The sequence below is a fragment of the Aspergillus udagawae genome (genome assembly GCF_001078395.1).
Source record: "Aspergillus udagawae IFM 46973 DNA, scaffold_7, whole genome shotgun sequence".
In the NCBI taxonomy this organism is placed as follows: domain Eukaryota; kingdom Fungi; phylum Ascomycota; class Eurotiomycetes; order Eurotiales; family Aspergillaceae; genus Aspergillus; species Aspergillus udagawae.
In genome coordinates this window covers 700,886-719,193 of record NW_025091270.1, presented here as the reverse complement: position 1 = coordinate 719,193, position 18,308 = coordinate 700,886, and the positions used below count along the sequence as shown (strand labels likewise).

The window sequence follows — 18,308 nt, the reverse complement described above, 5'->3', positions numbered from 1 at the left end:
GAACACAATAGCAGATAGAGTATATTTAGTCTGCCTCTAGATCTTCCCGATCGTCGCCCTGATTCCATGCATCACCGTTATCCCTGTTGCAGGGCCCTGATCAGCGTTCTACAGTCATTCTTCGGGATTTGGTCAGTCGTGTCTGGCTTTAGGACAGTTACTTGAATAAGGGCTTTAGTAGTCTTTGACATGATTCTGTAGGTATACGGTCAGTCTGTTGACTTGCTGGTGAGGATACTATCTATTGTACTGAGCGTTTTGCTTCTGGGTGGCGTACAGGTAAGACCGTAAGAAGCAGATATTCTTTCTACGTAAGAATTAATTTGTAGAGCCTGGATATGATTTGTCTTTATTATTATCTATTGTAAGATATGGGAGGTATGATTTGCGATGCCGTGGTGTTTTACCCTCGAAAGTTATATATATATATATATTAGCAGTTGCTAGTTTCGGTATATCACTGAGTAAAGTGCGTAGATGCTATGACGCTACAGTCATAGAACCTATCAGTGCAATATTGCTAGTCTATTTTCCAAACATCATATTAGTATATTGAATACTCTGCAGGTTTAGCATGTACAATACAGTCAGTAGCGTTGTAAGACCCTAGAGCTAAGTACTATTAACTTCGGTACCCTACCTTTAGTGCTTGGTACTAATTGCTGCTATACAAGGATGGGTCAACACAGGTTGTCATCCAGTAAATACCAAAGAGAACATAGTCAAAACATCCTTGACAGTCCGGCTACCTCAAACAAGCTCCTTCCCATGGTCAGTCCGCACCTCAGCAACCTCCATGACCTCTCCGTCCCCATCAGCAAACGCCTGGTCCCCGAATAAGACCGCAATTTCCTCAAGAGTATTATTCGCAGTCTCCACATAGTAAAAGTGAGCCAGACCGGCGGAGAAGAGACAGAATCCTGCAATCACCAGGTAGAAGTACCCGTGGATACCCGCAAAAGCATCCGGAGACACCATGCCGATGATAAAGTTGAAGATCCAGTTGCTCGTCGTAGCCAGCGCCATTCCCTTACTGCGGCTGCGCAGGGGGAAGATCTCGGCGGGCAGAAGCCAGGGCATCGGGCCCCAGGTGAAGCCGTAGACAATGTTATAGAGCATGACGAAGGCATATTGGCCGTTGGCTTTGACTGTGATGTCCAGGTTGGCCTCGGTGAAGGCGCAGACGATACCGAGCAGGACTGCCATCGCGAAGCCTGATTGATAAAAAGGGTTAGCTGGCCATATGAGTTTGAGAAGGCACTGTGAGACTCACCTCCTAGAATGAGCAAAGGTTTCCGCCCCCATTTGTCCGCTAGCCACCATGTTACGATTGTAGCGGCTGTATACGGAAGCGCATTCGCAGCCGTGTACAGGAGCGATTTCCGATTGTCAAATCCGGCTGAGGCAAGGGTGCTCGGAAGGTAGAATGAGATGATGTTGATTCCGTTCAGCTGGGCGAACATCTGGACCGTGATTCCGACGATCGTTCGTTTGCGGTAACGGGTGAACATTTCCTTTTCATCTTGTTAGCCAGGTTGAAACTCGCCAGAACCATAACAGGATTGCCAGGCCTACCTTCCAAGTGGACTTTCCTAGATTGGTTTCATATATGACTGCTTCTTGGATCTCGAGGAAGACCTGCTGCACATGCTCGGCCTCTGTGTCACCTCCAGAATGCAAGTCCGCAACAGTCTGCAAACTCTCTTGCATAAAACCATTCTTCGCTAGCCAACGAGGTGTCTCGGGCAAGAAAAAGGACATGGCCAACAAGATAAAAGAAAGAATGATTTGAACGATGAACGGGCCCTGCCACGACATATGGCTCGGTAAAAGGAAATTGAAACCGTAGTCCACCCAGCATGACAACATATATCCTGCAATCAGGAACGTATACTCAATTCCTACCATAAGACCACGGCGATGTGGGGCTGCAATCTCCGTCTGGATAATAGGCACGGTCATGGACAGAAATCCGACTCCCAGACCCTGGATGGTACGGCCGGCGATAAACGTGGCGAAGTCCGGAGCGAATATTTGAATGAATGCACTGAAGAAGTAGATGAAGCCGCCGATGCGGACGCACTTCTTTCGTCCGATGATGTCGCCGAGACGCCCTGCAATGAGTGCACCCACGGCTGCTGATGCTTGGAGACATGCGACTGAAATGCCCGTGATAGATGGATCGACCGCACTCGTAGTACCGTCTGCACCGCCATAGTCTTTGAAGAAGCGAGACACAAAGACGGGATTGACCAGCAAGCCGGACATAATACCTATCGCCATTAGTATTAGCAGCACGCCCTCCCTCCAGCTTGTAGGTGGCAATACCAGAGTTGTATCCGAACAATGCATCCCCCAAACTTCCGAAGGCACATGTCGCATACAGCAACGGCGCTCCCTTGAATGGATATCTGGCAGTGACCTTCTTGGGCTTGAGCTTTCTCTCCAGCCAGGATTCCTGCTCTGCAACTTGCGCAGCCACAGCTTGCGAGCGGCCTTTGATGGCCGCATTGTGCGCCGTTGCCGAGGTTCTTCTGACACTCATGGCTTCCATAAAAGAAACACGGATACAGGTGAAAAATCAATTGATAGATGCCGAGTCACTGATAATCGATCGCAACCAGGTGGCAGCGGCTCTATTTCTAGTTTTCTACCCCGGAGTCTGGTCCCATGGGGAAGTTAGATTTTTCTCCAGGTCAAGGTGTAGGTCCGACTTGCAAGTATCCCAGGACGCCATGTTCAAGTCTGGTACAAACTCCACAATCCACTCTCATCACGGTACTTGGTCAAAGATCTCATGTCTCTGTCGGTCGGAGCCGAATAGCCTTCCGAGAAAAGCTCTCATGCTCGGGATTTGTATGTAAACCTTACTCAATGCAGCCAATGATGGTAGGACCCTGACCCGCAGGCACGCTTGAGCACAGGTTGAGTTCAGATGTCAAGCGCAATGATTGGTCCCATCACTTCTCTAGTTCTACCGGTTCCGATGGACAAGAAACGTGAACCTTCAGTGGCTTCGGTTCCGTGCCCGCAGAAAAGTCAATTGAACTCGCCAAGACCCCACTCGGTTCCGGTAACACCAACGCCGAGGGAGGAGCGCACCGACCGACAAAGACAAGGGTTAGAGAAGTTTTGATCGTAAAAGGATGACAACATTGAAATTTGTGAGTTCGGCTACTATGGACTCCGACATAATGTGCATATAGAGCGAGTTGTCGCTTTGTTGAATGTCTCCTCTCGGCAGGAAGGTCAAAAAGGCGACGACTTCGGCTGCTATTTACTACACAACCACGAATCATTGAATTCTATCACAGGGCGCGCCATTTTGGTCAGGATAGACTTCAAGACGAGTACACAAACATCCGGAGTGGGGATCGGCCCGACTAGACAGGGACAACATCCGCCGGAACCGATGCTCACGGAACCGGTACATCATGGGGTTACCGCTCCTGCCGGGGTAGGATACACAACCGCACGATGAAGGAATTTAAAGACTGGGCGAAACCTTGAAGATATTATTTCATCGAACACACAATTGCAAATATGACGGTTGTAACACCGAATCAGGTTGGTGTAGTCTTGGCCGAGTCTTTGTCCCTCTTGCTCACCTCAAATCACCCAGGCGGTAAACCAGGCCTTTGTGTTGCATCCTGGGGGATCATTCCACTATGAGCAGCGTGCTATACCTACTCTGCGGTCAGAGAGAGACGTGCTTGTCCGAATTATAGCAACCGGTTTATGCGGTTCAGATGTGGGTGGATCACTTCGTTCATGGTTGGAGATTGCCTGCCAACATTGAAAGCTAAGTTGTCGGATACATAGGTACATTACTGGCAGCACGGCCGTATAGGACGATATATCGTCGAAACCCCAATCATCTTGGGTCACGAGTCGTCCGGCATTGTGGTTGAATGCGGAAGCAAATCAGGTTTTGCTGTAGGAGATCGTGTCGCACTGGAGCCCGGCGTCGCGTGTAATACCTGCCGCCATTGCCGTGCGGGCAGATACAATCTCTGCCGGGAGATGCGCTTCGCCGCCACCCCTCCCCATGACGGGACACTTGCTACTTATTATCTCGTTCCAGCAGAGTGCTGCTATAAACTGCCCGCACATGTCTCGCTAAGGGATGGCACCCTGATTGAGCCGCTCAGTGTGGCTGTGCACAGTTGTCGACTCGCAGGAGATATGCAGGGAAAAGCAGTCGTCGTCTTCGGAGCGGGTCCGGTCGGCCTGCTCTGTGTGGCCGTAGCGCGTGCCTTTGGGGCGTCAACTGTGCTCGTCGTGGACGTCGTGCCCAGCAGACTCAGCTCGGCGCTGAAATACGGGGCCACGCACACATACCAGATGACACCCGAGTCCCCGGAACAGAATGCAGAGGACATTCTAAATACGGTGGAACTGGAGATAGGCGCCGACGTTGTGCTGGATGCCACCGGGGCGGAGCCTTGCATGAACTGCGGTATTCATGTCCTCGCGTCTGGAGGAACGTTCGTCCAGGTGGGTTTGGGGAAGCCGAATCCCTCCCTTCCGGTCGGTCAGATCTGTGACAAGGAGATCGTCTTCAAAGGGAGTTTTCGATATGGTCCTGGGGATTACCGGACGGCAATCGAGCTGCTCCATTCTCGTCGGATTAGACTAGATGGTCTTGTCACCCACGAGTTTCCGTTCACTCACGCAGAAGACGCGTTTAAGAATGTGGTCAGCCGAGCAGGGATCAAGAGTGTCATCTACGGCCCTGGTGTAGACGAGCATGTAGCGAAAGCCACATTGACATAGAGTGAATCTGCGCCCGTTGCTGTAACTCAAGTGACATTTCCTTCCATTTCCTAGAAACTGGTCATACGTCAGGCCAATATTTAAAGCCTATGACTCTGTTCCATTCCATGACATATCCCATAGCCAGTATAACCCTCGTTCACCTGTCCCGTAGCTGGCGGTTTCCATTGTCCCAAGAGAAACGCTGGAGTCCCGCCATTCGTTGGAGGCAGACTGCTGCCATGCAGGGTCTGGTTGTAACGTGTCCTGAATGGTACCGCGAGCTTGGTGAATGTCTCCACTCGCACACCAGTTGAAGGAATGCTCATCATTGCCGGAGGGAACGACTGGAGAGAAAGCCACAGATCAGCATTTCCAGTCATGGAGCTATTTAGAAAGACGCAAAGTCACTCACCGAATTGAACTGACGCTAAACTTTCGTTCAGACGCTGAGCCCTGCTCTGGTCTGGCCATGCCGGCCGTCGCGCGGGGGCATCAAAAAATTCAAGTGTGGCGTCGAGGGGGAGTCGAAGCGTATCTTCCACTGACATCGGTGGATAGTCTACTAAAGACTGGTGGCCTTCTTGCTGATTGTTTGCCGTTATTGGAGCTAGAATAGCCTCTGATTCGCGACGGAGAAGCAATGTGACGACATTCTTCAAAACTGTTGTACTTTGCTTCGATAATGCAGAGCGCTTTCCAAGAAGATCCTGCAGACGCAAGATACGAGTGATTGTCCGCTTCACGACCTGTGCTGTGTCAGAGAGGGGATCTGACAGAGCCATGACCGCCAGCACAATTGCCGCGTTGAATAGATTTATGGCCAAGAAGGCAACCAGATGACTATCCGTCGCAAGCTGAGCCAGGACCGGTAACTCAGTCACTCGGGATGTTCTCAAGGCCGCATTCCACCAGTGTACAGGACTTGTGACGGATGCATTCGGCGATACAGCATCGAATGCTGGGTCCCTTTGTGCTGGCGATGGCCCGCTCGGATGGCAGCCTGGGGAATCTATTCCGCCGCTTCTGCTAGAAGGGTGATGCGTCGTCGATAGGTGATCAACTTGCCTTGCCAACAAAGGCCGGTGGAGGACAATGAGGATATTATCGTAGGTCAACTGCAAAGACAACGATTGTAAGGCATGTGCCCTTGCGCTGAGTCCGCTGTCAGGCTGGAAGTCACTCTCAAGGTCCAAGACTAGATGCTCGGGTAATTCATCCCGCCATCTCCGAAGGTTTTGAGTTGCTTCTTTGACGAGCGCCACGTATGCGTCCCCGGCCAGTTCCTCAGACGAGCCTGACGTCCGCGAGCCGAAAATTGCCTCCAGGGCAGCGGATGCCATGAGGTAGAGACGGTTCAATTCCCTTTGATATGTAGAGTAACAGACGGTATATCCCTGCTCTGATCTCGGGGTAACAAAGTAGGGATTTTCGAAAATATTCGCTGGCATGCTGAGATTGCAGTCCTTGTCGTTGATTCCTAGTGGTCGGCCATAGGTGATCGACGCAAAACGATCCCAAGTGTATATGGTCCACCACACGCGTTTCCTTTCTTCAATATCCTCAAAGTTGCCCCTCGAGGGTTCACGGTGCAACCCTGCCGCTTGGGATATCTTGATAGTCGCACCAAGTAATGAGAAGGAGAGATTGGGACGCCCGTGATAGACGTGGTAGGATCCAAAAAGGATACAAATCTGGGCTGCTGTAACAGAAGGTTCGTCCATCAACTCAACAATGTGCGATTCGACGATCTTTAAGAGGTTCGCACTCAATTGTTGCCAATCGCCATTGTCGGTCAAGTCAGTCGTCCTCCTTTGGGACCGATACCACGCTCCCATGCCCAGTACGACTGCAAGGAGCAACAGGAATGATTTCTGAGAGGGATAGGCAAGCCCATCGGTTACGGACAAGAGTTTCCTGCGAAAGGTAGGTTCATAAATAGCAAGAGAAAACCAATGGACTGCGTCAAAGTAGTCCTCGAGCAACGAAAACATTATCTCCGTCGGCGGTAAATTCTGACCTAGTATTGACGAAATGGGAAGCCGTTGTCCGACAGCTGCGGTGCGCCGCTTGGCAACGCTGGTGCTCGCTCGGTAGCCTGGAATGGCAGAAGTGGCTTGCTCATCGATATGCTGTCTACCAAGTTCACAGATTTTTTGAACAATTCCCATGGTAGATTCCGCTTCACCGTAGTCAATTGCCGGATGTGTAACACGGCCGTCTGTGGATATACAGCGGTCATTGTTAGTACCTTCCACTGGTGGAGCCTCGTTATTGGGGTCATCGAAGCTCTCTGAAGGTTGGACAGCACTGGCTGTTGATGTGGTTCTTTGTCGCTGATGGCTTCGCAGACTTCTCTTTGATCTGCTACTCGTTAGGGAAATTAAGAAGAATGAGAAGTTTTAGTAATAATCTCGTCCCTAGTGACTTACTTCCGAGTGCTATCCCTCCGGGTCCGACTAGCAGGAAGCGGTTGGCAATCAACTTTTGCTCGTGCACAGAGCGAGCAAGGTCGGAAGGGATCACACTGCAGACCAAGAGGTAGTAAAACGTAAGTAATTTTTCAGAGGGCAGCATTGGAACGTTCTGATGGAAATCCATACCCGAGTTTTATGGCGGCGGCATCTCTCGCACGCACTGCTGACTCGCGTCGGCAATGGTGAGCGAGTGTAATTCGAGTATGCACCAGAATCTAAACGATATTCTGCACTGAGCTGTTCTGATGGATGTTCAGACATGATTCGAATCTGCACATGAGGAAGACCGATGCCGGTAGCGGACCGAGATTGGAGAGGAAACAGGATCCGGCGGAGATGGCACATGTTTTCCCCAGTTTGTGTCAATTTGTCTCCACACCATGTGGGAGCCTCAGGCATGTCCCCTTTCAAGTCACGTGACTCTTCGTCGGTATACCTTCTAGGAAAGCCATGACTTTTCAAGGCAATATAACAGTGCAGGGTGTTCTTTCTTTAAATGTCTACAGAGTGAAAAATCTCCTTGCTCTGTCTGAATGAGAGAAGAGTACTCATTTCTGCTTAGGGTGAGCAGAGGTCTGTCCAGAAGTAACTGTATATAAAATCTACAGAAGCGTCCCAAGTGGATGAAATTTGACTAACACAAGCGAATGACTCTCGCTTCAGGAGTTTCTGAGGATACTTATTTGTTTACCACAACACTTGAAGGTCCTAGCTCCCCCATCTCACACCTGCATGTCTTTCCTCTTTTCTTAATGTAATCATTCCTGACCTGAGGTTTCGCTTAAGACCTTTGATCATGAGCCTACTTTCCTTACCTAATGAGCTTTTGCTAGAGATAATGAAGCAACTCCAGAATTAAGCTTGGCTTAATGCATTCTCTCGCACAAACCGATTTATCTGCAGCATCATAAACCTATACATGCACCGATACAATGCAGAATTCGAGCATCACACCGCTCTTGCCTTTGGCGCTTGCCATGGACTTGTAAAAGTCGTTAGACGATCACTGGCTGCGAAGCCAGGCGACATTAACGCGAAAATTGGCTCAGTCATACTAGTTGGTGACGATCAACTCCACACGCCTCTTTGTTACGCACTGGAAAGCGAACAAACACGAGTGATAGAGCTTCTACTCGACGAGTATGGTGCCGATATTGAAGAGCACTGTTTCAAATCAATAACGCCACTGAACTATGTCGCTGGTCTGGGAAAGCTCGAGTTGATCAAACTACTTGTTGATAAAGGTGAGAACATACATGTTGGGGAAGAAATTGGACCCAGACCACTTCTTCATGCTGCTTTGTCGGGTGACGCGGAATGTATGGCGTTTTTTATCCAAAAAGGCGCTGATGTCCATCAGACAGCATCCTGTGATCCCCCAGGCGAAGTATTATCCTACCTTCATCTTATGGTAATACGCGGTCACATGGAGGAGTTAAGCTCCTGGTGGGGCACGGAGTCGATTTAAACGTGCCGTCGATTCGAGAAATGACGCCCATCAAAATAGCAGTTGAATGTGGCTACTTGGACATCGCGTCGTACTTGATTGCCCACGGGGCTAAAGTTCCAGAAGATCACGACTTCTTCGTTTCCTGTGCAAAGCCTCGATCAAATACGGCCTGGCGACGATCCGAGTCTGCTGTTTTGGGTGGTCAGGAACTTGAGCATCGAGGTGCTCAGGCGACTTCTTGAGCAAGGTCTTGACCCCAATGCATACTCAGAAGCCCTGCAGCAGGGCCATCCGTCTATTCGGAGACAATCTCGTAAGGGCTGGCTACTGCCACCTCTGGCATGCGCAATGAGCCAGCTGTATTACGACAAGGCGGAGCTTCTCATGGACTATGGAGCCGATCCACGGCCTTCCAGCGAGGAAGACAACACGTTACTCTCGTCAACGCCACTCGGTCGATGAAGTGCATGTTGATCGCCAAGTTGCTCGAGCGGGGCTTCGATGCGAATGAGAAGAGCGACACTGGCGAGACGCCTCTCTCACTCGCTGTGGCTGCTGGTTACTTGGAAGTCGCTGAGCTTCTCCTCCGTCACGGGGCGGAACCCAACATGCGCATAGGATCTTTTCCGTCTCTTCTATTATTGGCTATTGCAAAGGGATACGTTGAAGTGGCCGATGTTCTTCGCAAGTACGGTGCGAAGGAAATGTGCGAGGAGATTCATGTTGATGAGGAAGACTACCTGGCCGGTGTGGCTGAATGCTGTCGTCTGAGTGTTATAATTTTCCTGCCCTTGCTTTGTGGGACAGCGAGTACATTGAAACGTCTTAGCCCATGTATGTAAGCAGATTTTGCTGTCCACTGTGCATCTTCCTGGAAACTTGATCTCGTTCACCAATCAATCTACAGACATGCGTTGATCCTCCGTAATCAAGTCAAGCCAACTGCGCGATAGAGAACAACTATGAAGGTTGTCATTGTTACTCTGCTATTAGAGACTACATTAAAAAAATAAAGCTCTTCCTCAGCAAAGGGCCTCTCAAATACTCATCCAGTCCAGTTTTCAAAGCGAAATAGCGGCAATTTTTCCAGGCTCCTTGTAAGTCCCGCCAACCGGTGCCATCAAGCCCCCGTTCGTGCCAACATACAACGTCTGTCCCTTTCTATCCAACGCACAGCATGTTGGCCCAGGCAGCACAGTCGAATTCTTGCCACCAGCGAAATTCTCAATCTTGCCCTCAGGCGTATACTTGACAATCGTATTCTCCGGATTCGTCGCGAAGTACGCCGTCCCATCGTCCGTAATATCAAAACTATCTGGGTTGATCTCCGTCGTAATCAACTCGAACGGCCCGGCCGCATTCGCCATCTCGTCGATCTTCACCCGCCGATACTCCTTCTTCGTCACGCTCACATAGTGCAGATACTCCCCGACCACATGGATCCCATTGACACCCATTGGCGGCGCATTCGGCGCAGGCAGCATCGACTCATCCTGCAGCGCAGCCGCATACTCCCCCGAATCCACGTCCACCCGCCAGATCATCCCGTCGGGACTATCCGAAATAAGCAGGTACCGCGCCTCATCGTTGGGCTTGTACAGCGTACTCGCACCCAGCGCCTTGGCCTCGGGAATGTCGACGATCTTGCTGACTGCGCTGGGGGTGTTCTTACTGAGGCTAAACTCCTCACCACTCCACGAATTTGGCACCTCAAGCACGTCGTAGTTGCCGTCGTCGTTGAAGTCGAGTCTCCAGACGCCGAAGGAGCCCTGCTCGGCGGCGAAGCCCTCGAGCGTGAATTTGCCCGCTACGACGGCGAAGACGTCATGCTCGACTTCGGTGATGCCGAAGACAGCCGTGATGTCGCTGCTTTGCTGGGCGAACGAGTAGGCTAGGGTCCCGGAGCCGGTTCTGGGGTCCACGGACCAGACTTCTGGGACGTCGATCCGGGTGAGGAGGAGGGTGCCGTCGGGCCGGACGACGACGTTGTCGACGAAGGAGCCGTTGTCTGGGAATTGGAAGATGTCGCGGACGGTTGGGTTGGTGGTTTTGTCGTCGCTGCTGGGTGTGTGCTTGGTGGAGGGTCGGTTGGAGTTGGGGATCTGGAATGCCAGGGTGGATGTCGCGAGGGACACGAGGGCGAGGCTGTGAGTGAGATGCATGATGGCTGGAGAGTGCTGGCGATTGAAGCGGACGGAAAAGAGTCGCGAATGAGCAGGGTGTATTTAAGCGGCATCGTAATCAAAACACTCGGTCGATCACTGCTCGATGGGAACGCCCCTTGCATTCCAGACCGTAAGTATGAGGGCAAACTGGGCAGACATTCCTCGCAGAAAATGATTGACACCCATCCAAATTAGCTCCGCGGAAGTATGCAAGGGATTGTGAATATGCGAGGATCGCTTACAGTGAGGTTTAGGGGAAGATAGGTCGCATTGCGGCATCAAACCCGACGCAAAGGTCTTGGATGCACCACTGCCGTCAGTCTTGTGTCAAACGCGACCGATCAATACCGAAAGAGCTTGGCAGATAGAGAGCCTACCGACTAATTGCGGAACTTCGGGAGGTAGACTTGAATATGTCTTTTATTATAGAATTATGTACTTAAAATACAAGGATTAACAGAGCGAAGACACGAACAGAACACTCCCTTGACAGAAGCCCGCCGGCCATAGGCTTCTAGAGACAACTAGCAAGAGGCGCCAGCAGGAACGTTCTTGCAGCTGGTGCTCTTCTTGCCGCCAGTGACGCTATTGCCAGACCAGGTCCAGTTAGTGCAGCTGCCAGATCCACAGAGGATGTAAATATCAGTGGCGGAGCTGGTCACGGTACCGGTGACCTTCTGGAAGGTGATATCGGAGACCTTGACGCCGTTGGTGGGCTTGCCGGTGGGGCTGCCGTTCTCGTAGTCCTGCTCGACGATAATACCGTACTTGGTGATACCCTTGAGGGTGATGTCCTGGAACTTGACGCCGGTGACGGAGCCAGTCGCGCCATAGACGGTCTTGATACGAGCGCCGTTCTGGGAGTTGATGACCTGGGAGTTGGAGATGGTGACATCGTTGACGGTGTTGTCCGAGCGGCCGCCGACGGAGCCGATGGAGAGACCGTGGCCACCATTGCAATAGCCGTTGGTGAAGGTGATGTGCTCACCGGAGTTGATGGCCAGGCAGTCGTCCTGGTTGTAGACGGTGGCACCGTCAATGGTGATGTAGGTGCTGGAGCCGACATCGAAAGCATCGGTGTTGTGGCCGAGCTTGGTACCAGCGGAGTTATCGATCAGGACGTCCTTGATGGTGAGGTTGTCGGCCTGGATGCTGAAGCCCTGAACGGGGGTGTTGTAGACCTTCAGACCGGTGATGTTGGACTTGTTCAGCTTGTGAGCAGCGAAGAACTTGGGCTTCTTCTTGCCGCCGTTGCCTCCCTTGCCGTCCCACCAACGAGCACCATCACAGTCAATCTTAGCACCAGTGTTCTGCTTGACGGTAATGCTGGTTCCGGACATGGAAATCAGGGGGCCGGCCCATTCCTTGTAGCCGAAGGTGGTGGTACCATCGAAGATGACCTTTGCCAACACGTCAGTCAACGGCATTTACCATACCAATTATGAGGGACTTACAGTGGCACCGGTCTTCAGGCCAGTGAGGTCCAGAGTCTCACCGGCGGGCACAGCAATGTTGCTCAGGGTGATGGTGGAGCAGGAGGCCTTGCCAGACTTAGCCGCAGCCGCAGAAGTGAAGGTGCAAGAGCCACGAGTCTCGAGATCGGCAGCAGGAGCAGCAGCGACCAGCGCAGCGCCCATGGTCGCGGCCACGAGGGAGGATTGGAAGAAATGCATGGTGAGAGAGCGGAAGTCGAGTGGTTGGAGTAAGTTTAGAAAGATCGGACAAGGTTCTGGTCAACAGATACCCTAAAAATGGTAGTTACAATAGAAAACGAAAGACGAAAGGAGCGCGGATGAGGACAAAAATGAACCCATGGTGAGGACGTCTGAAGCTTTATATATGGTGTTGGTCTGGTGTACGGATATAGCAGATGACAGGGGCGTCCAGGGGCATCCAGAGGCTTCCGAAGGAACTCCGATAAAACGGGTCAAACCGAAGAGAAAGTGTACGACACTGCAGGAACAACCTAAACTGCCGTCTGACCTGTGCGGGAACCCCACCTGGTTGGGAACTGAGTCGTGAGATCCCTCTAGTAATAGCGCGCTGGCACCAAAGTGGAATAGAGTCTTTGGATCTCTCCACTTGGACCAAAAGCTTCGTCGGAGATTCTCCACGAATCCGGAAACCTGCCGAGACACTTAGCAGTGCTTGCCCACCTCTAAGCATATTAGGGACTGTTCTTGACTTGCGAGACGTTTGAGAATGTCTTAGTGCCTCGACCGATTGAGTATAGAGAATATCCTTTTAGCGCCAACACTGGCTACTTTCTGCTTTGGGCGCCCACAAGTGTTGCAAGTAGACAGGCTAATCAACCATGTTCATTAAAACAATTAATTGTGGCTACGTATCCGTGTCCGTATTCGGCTGGAATCCAGCCAACCTTGCACAGCACACGTTCCATGAAGCTCAGGGGGAAGTGGATGATAGGTGGGTTATCTTGATGCCTTACTGCCGCTTGTTCCAGTTTGCGGCAGTTACTCCGTAGCCCACCTGAATCCCCAATAATACTGCAAGAGAGGCAATAGCCCTATATCTCTTAGCTCTCTTAGCTGTCTTAGCTCTCTCTCCAGATTGTAATTGGTCCCTTGTCATCGGGATGATTTGAGCCGAAAGCCCTGGAGAACGGAGTCCTCGGATCATTGAATGCAATACGGAGTAGTTCCAGGGACAGTCTCCGACTCTCACTCATAATCACCTTCTCTTCAGAAATCTTTTTTTCGATAGCCGTCTATATCTGACGAATGGCTTTGACATAGTAGACAACGGACGGTCCACCAGAAATGCAACAAGTTCGCCTTATGCAGGGCTTCAGGGTCCGTAAATGGTCCAATCAAGACCATCATTCCTCTTAATTCGCGGTGGATGGTGCCGAGGACATTTCCTCTTCAGGATATGCGTATATTGCTCACTGCGTTTGACTGCCTAGACTCACGCATGTCTCACTCGTTCTGCCCCAAGCATTCTTCATAACCTCAACTCGTGGCAAAACTTGACATGAGAACCAATGACTTCGGAATATTCCCAACAGTCTGCAGCCCTGCCCGTATTTCTCCAGCTTTTGTCTGGACCTGCATGAGCAGGGGTTTTTGGAGGTCAAATATGGGGTCCCAGTTGGCTTCTGCGGTGATGCCCGAATGCCTCATATGCTTACAATATACCACTGGTAATTTTATCATAATGGCCTCGCTGACTCGCTAGCCAATCCACCAACTGTGGAACAATTTCAGAAATGAGGGTCAATGTGGGCGCAGGATTTCCAAGTCGATTCGAGTATAGTTATGGCTTGATGCTTTATAATATCAACCCCATATTAGGCAACCGGATTTAGCGGGCTTTGGCCCGACCGGAAACTCGGCAAGCACCACATCCTTCTCATCGTTCAACAAATCCACTTCTTATTCTCCTTGCTCTCACAGTCACAGATTACTTCACCCACCATCAACTTCACCGCCATCACACACCCGGTGACGATTCGTAAACACCACGGCCACGAACCCGGCAATCTACTACGAGAGCATAATGGGCAGTGCGTGGTACAGCTGGTCCTCGCAGCCGTCGCTCCACATCTGCACGAGGACTGGTATAGCTTGTACGATTGGAGCGCATACCCCCAGCGGAAGAAGTCCGGGTTCGACTCAAAGGGGCTAATGGTGCTGGCGATGTCGACTATCCTCGTCAGAAATCTCGAATGGCCTAGGTGTATCCTGTCTGTCAGAGGGTCGCGATGAAGCTACAAGCCATGGAGAGACACATACAGCGCAGACAGTTCCTGGGAAGGCTTAGCTTTGTCAGGACGTGGAACTTAGCTGAGAACTGTTCACTGAAGAAGAACAGCTGGATGGTCGGCATCACTATGAGACGGTGGTGTACACGGTGCCCCAGTAGTTGCCCTTGCTGACGTCTTGCCTGACATCAATAGTATCAGGATATTTCGATGCAGGGGCCGGTTTCAGAGTGGGAAACTTGGGAGCCTGTAACGTGCTGTAAGCATCAAGGACTCATTTAATAATAAGTCCTTCGTCGGAGTCGACATACAAGATGCTGAAATTCCGGATGGGGCTTGTATATTGTACCGAGTCCCATAGAGATATGACATGTTTCTGAGGAATAAAGGCTGTAGGAGAAGATAACTTACGCCAATGGCGATCAGCCAGCCAATATGTCAAGGGTATCGGATCTAATTGGGGAGATATTCATGGATCTAGGACCACACCGATCAAGGGAGATTGGACCGAGTGACTCAGCGGGAGTACGGCCCCGACCTCCGATATTCTATAGCATCATCGGCTGTGTTTATTCCTGTCACGGATACATCCTAGCATTCTATTCAAGGAATGAAGTCCGTCTTGAGAATTTATCTTGCCGCTATCTTGGCGATCGGAGTGTTTGTGATAGTTCCAAACCCACTGCAGCTGCAGGGTTCATTAGGAGCATATATTCTCGGCCTCTCTATCTCGATTCACCGACCCGACAATATAGTCTATGGTTGCAAGTCTATGATGATAGTGATGGTAGCAAGTTTAATCTAGGTGGTTGTCGAATCAAGCCCAAAATCATAATGCTTGCTTAACCCCAGCCCCTGGACCACAATAATGTTGCATCGCTCTATAAACCTCGCTACCTCTGCCTTATCATGCCATGCATCATTATATGCCGCGCTCAGAGTCAACACCCCCTTCCAAGTCCCCAGGAACAGACCGAGACCTGTCCCCAATTCCTCACCGGTCACCCAAGGGGTATCCAGCTCGAATGCCCCATGCGAAGGGCTGATCACATTGTCCACCACACCCAAGCTGGAAATTGATACCGACGGCGACTGATTCGGTTCTGGGACTGGTGGCGGGGCGTTGTCGTGTGGGTAGGGAATAGTGTTGCTGGCGTACCACGAGGGTATCATCTGGATGTGATCTTTGTCCTTCCGGATCCCCTGGTAGAACTCCCTGACAGTCTGCGCGACCCTCAAAAACTCCTCTCTGCTCAACTCCGTCGGACTCGAGCTGTCAGTTATACTCGGAACTTTGGTATCCACAATGAGCAGCCTGCATGAAACAGAGTGGTAGACCGCCGCTGCATGAAGAGAAGTATCGTACGGGCTCAAGCAATGTCCGCGCTCGTTGATCAGGCTGTAATTGATGTATCTAACTAGGCGTTCGCTATTGCGACGTTCCTGAAGATCCCGCACCGCCATCGCAATTGCTGCATGGTATGCATGCGTCACACTCAGACCTAGCCGGCGGCAAGCGCTGAGGATGGCCGTGGTTTGCCGAGCGGGAAGAGTGACGGCAAGCCTCTGATGTTTTCCAGGGAGGTGTTCTCCCCTCTTAAATGGAACACTGGCAACCTCTATACGATCCTGCTTCATAAACGCGTTGTATGCCATGACCGACTCAAATTTTTCCGTCTGCTCGGGAGACATGCTGGGCTGCAGCGCCGCAGCTACACGGAACGGGGGACTCAAGTTTGCGTATTCCATACCAAAACAAGGAAGAGGATAGTCCGACCCTCGTTCATAGGCTCTAGCCGCGTGGGTAAAGAAATTATCGAATAACATCAGTGTCCCAACGCCGTCGATGATGTCGTGATGAGCGCGGAGCACAAGATCACCCTGGAGTAAGCCTTTAGCGCGAGGAGGTGACCATATCAGAAAGAGAGTCGGTAGCTTCGGCACCGGAGGATCCGAATTGCACCATTCCAGACCGGAAATGGCATCTGACACGGTGAGAAAGGTTGTCTCCAGCCACGACTGGAGGGCATCTTGCCCGGCCGGAGATTCGTACGATTTTCTGCAGCGCTTGCGCTCGGGGTCCCATTCCACCCACGAAGCAATGGTCGGGTGGTCGAAACGCAGATGCGCCCATGCCTTTCGCAGCGCATCTTCGACTTTTCTTGTTGTTTTCTCTTGGGAAACACCGTCGTCTGCTTTGACAGAGAATGTGACGAAGCCGGTGATGGCGAAGAAGCTGCGCCCGCTTCCTTGATACGATTTCGCCAGGGAGGTGTAGAACTGTTCGACCTCGTCGATACCACGCTCCCATCGACCGGGCCTTACCTGTTGCCATTGGAGATCCGTTTGTTGGGACATTTTCGACCGCGGAGCGCAATTACAATGTACAGCGCTAGTCGCCATGGCACATGGAAGTGCTGGATCTGGTTTCTTATATAATATGTGGACAGGTCTGAGTAGAATACCGGGGAAACGGCCCGAAATACCGCCCAACGAGCCAGACAAAGAGGAGAAAGAAGAAGAAGAGTAGTCAGTGTTGGCCTGCAGCGAGGCATCTCGTGCGTTGTTATCGTGTCGGGATAACCTCGGCGGTTGGCCACTTTCCCAATCGGGTAAAACACCCAGCAGACAAATGGCACGGTAGCATGACACAGCATAAGCATTTGTCATTTGCCGACGATCATCTCATATGTTAAGATGGTATTCTGTCAGAAAACATCTGACAATCAGGAATTCACTGTACATACTAGAATAGAAGTATGTTTACTTCGTGGTTTAAAGTCGCAGGGGCTTATGCATTACTTCAACTAAGATTACGATACCCCCGTACTTGACCAATCTGCATGAGATATGATCACCAAGTCAGAGCGTAGCCACATATATACCAGCCACAATAACAACATAGGAAGCATACGACCCATTAAGCATCTCCACCCTCATTAGTAAGATTCGATCAATGCCCACGCAAAGTAACCATAATCTCAGTCAACGCCCCCGCCAGAATAACCTCCAGCAACGCCTCCTCCACACCCTCCGCAACCCTAACCTCCAAATAGCGACTCATAAAGAACCCAGCCCAGAACGGCATGGTCTCACTCGCAAGCGCCGGCTTAACAGTCTCAAACTCTGTCACTGTGGATTTTCGCTTCTCCACCGTTCTCGACGAGGAGTATTCATAAAGCCTGGTTTGCGGCCCCTCTTTCAACCAGACATACTTTCGCCCCTTGAACTCGAATTTCCGAGGCCGCCAGTACCCCGTTACGGGCACTTCGGTGACCACAGGGCCTGACGATAACCGGTGGGTTAGAGGCCGGCCTGTTATTGAATCTATGTCTGGGTCACCGGGGGTAATGGGTGAGATGAACGTCTCAATGCATGTGTGTTGAGGAGGAGACTCCCGGCGAAGAGTTGTGCTCGCGATCTGTGCTTTGTCCGGCTTGACGCCTTGCATTATATACTTGGTTTCGTTGGTCGCTGGATCTTTGGCCTCGAAGGTGATGGTGTTCTCTTTCTTTTGTCCATTTCGGGAGCTGCTGGCATAGCAGTAGAAGATTTTGGGTTGCTGGGAATTAGTAGCGCTGGCCATGGTGTTTATCATGGAGCAGGCGTGGATGAAGAGGTCTATTCTTAGGGAATATGAGGTTATTGTCAGCTGAAGATACGCCAAGCTTGGATACGAGCCCGAGTGCCTGAGGACGGGGGAACCTCGGCAGAATGGCCATATGGGGAATACGATG

At 51.2% G+C, this 18,308-nt stretch overlaps 8 protein-coding genes across 8 annotated transcripts; 2 read left to right on the top strand and 6 right to left on the bottom strand.

Annotated features, from left to right (window-relative positions):
• Nucleotides 1-750: 750 nt before the first annotated feature.
• Aud_008935 (sugar porter family MFS transporter) lies at nucleotides 751-2,545 on the bottom strand (the record flags this gene model as incomplete). Its single annotated transcript, XM_043293800.1, has 4 exons — nucleotides 751-1,214; nucleotides 1,274-1,514; nucleotides 1,576-2,273; nucleotides 2,299-2,545. The coding sequence occupies 4 exons, from the start codon at nucleotides 2,543-2,545 to the stop codon at nucleotides 751-753; spliced, it is 1,650 nt and encodes a 549-aa protein (XP_043149735.1).
• A 998-nt stretch (nucleotides 2,546-3,543) lies between these two features.
• Nucleotides 3,544-4,776, top strand: Aud_008934 (NAD(P)-dependent alcohol dehydrogenase; the record flags this gene model as incomplete). Its single annotated transcript, XM_043293799.1, has 3 exons — nucleotides 3,544-3,567; nucleotides 3,623-3,751; nucleotides 3,823-4,776. 3 exons carry the CDS (start codon nucleotides 3,544-3,546, stop codon nucleotides 4,774-4,776), a joined length of 1,107 nt encoding a protein of 368 aa, XP_043149734.1.
• Nucleotides 4,777-4,863: 87 nt separating this feature from the next.
• Nucleotides 4,864-7,493, bottom strand: Aud_008933 (Zn(II)2Cys6 transcription factor; the record flags this gene model as incomplete). The annotated part of the gene is made up of 4 exons (XM_043293798.1): nucleotides 4,864-5,102; nucleotides 5,171-7,119; nucleotides 7,188-7,282; nucleotides 7,359-7,493. 4 exons carry the CDS (start codon nucleotides 7,491-7,493, stop codon nucleotides 4,864-4,866), a joined length of 2,418 nt encoding a protein of 805 aa, XP_043149733.1.
• Nucleotides 7,494-9,023: 1,530 nt separating this feature from the next.
• Nucleotides 9,024-9,524, top strand: Aud_008932 (ankyrin repeat domain-containing protein; the record flags this gene model as incomplete). The annotated part of the gene is made up of 1 exon (XM_043293797.1): nucleotides 9,024-9,524. One exon carries the CDS (start codon nucleotides 9,024-9,026, stop codon nucleotides 9,522-9,524), a length of 501 nt encoding a protein of 166 aa, XP_043149732.1.
• A 219-nt stretch (nucleotides 9,525-9,743) lies between these two features.
• Nucleotides 9,744-10,844, bottom strand: Aud_008931 (uncharacterized protein; the record flags this gene model as incomplete). The annotated part of the gene is made up of 1 exon (XM_043293796.1): nucleotides 9,744-10,844. One exon carries the CDS (start codon nucleotides 10,842-10,844, stop codon nucleotides 9,744-9,746), a length of 1,101 nt encoding a protein of 366 aa, XP_043149731.1.
• Nucleotides 10,845-11,371: 527 nt separating this feature from the next.
• Nucleotides 11,372-12,520, bottom strand: Aud_008930 (glycoside hydrolase family 28 protein; the record flags this gene model as incomplete). Its single annotated transcript, XM_043293795.1, has 2 exons — nucleotides 11,372-12,247; nucleotides 12,302-12,520. The coding sequence occupies 2 exons, from the start codon at nucleotides 12,518-12,520 to the stop codon at nucleotides 11,372-11,374; spliced, it is 1,095 nt and encodes a 364-aa protein (XP_043149730.1).
• A 2,852-nt stretch (nucleotides 12,521-15,372) lies between these two features.
• Nucleotides 15,373-16,974, bottom strand: Aud_008929 (uncharacterized protein; the record flags this gene model as incomplete). The annotated part of the gene is made up of 1 exon (XM_043293794.1): nucleotides 15,373-16,974. One exon carries the CDS (start codon nucleotides 16,972-16,974, stop codon nucleotides 15,373-15,375), a length of 1,602 nt encoding a protein of 533 aa, XP_043149729.1.
• A 550-nt stretch (nucleotides 16,975-17,524) lies between these two features.
• On the bottom strand, nucleotides 17,525-18,157 carry Aud_008928 (uncharacterized protein; the record flags this gene model as incomplete). The annotated part of the gene is made up of 1 exon (XM_043293793.1): nucleotides 17,525-18,157. One exon carries the CDS (start codon nucleotides 18,155-18,157, stop codon nucleotides 17,525-17,527), a length of 633 nt encoding a protein of 210 aa, XP_043149728.1.
• Between the last annotated feature and the right edge of the window lie 151 nt (nucleotides 18,158-18,308).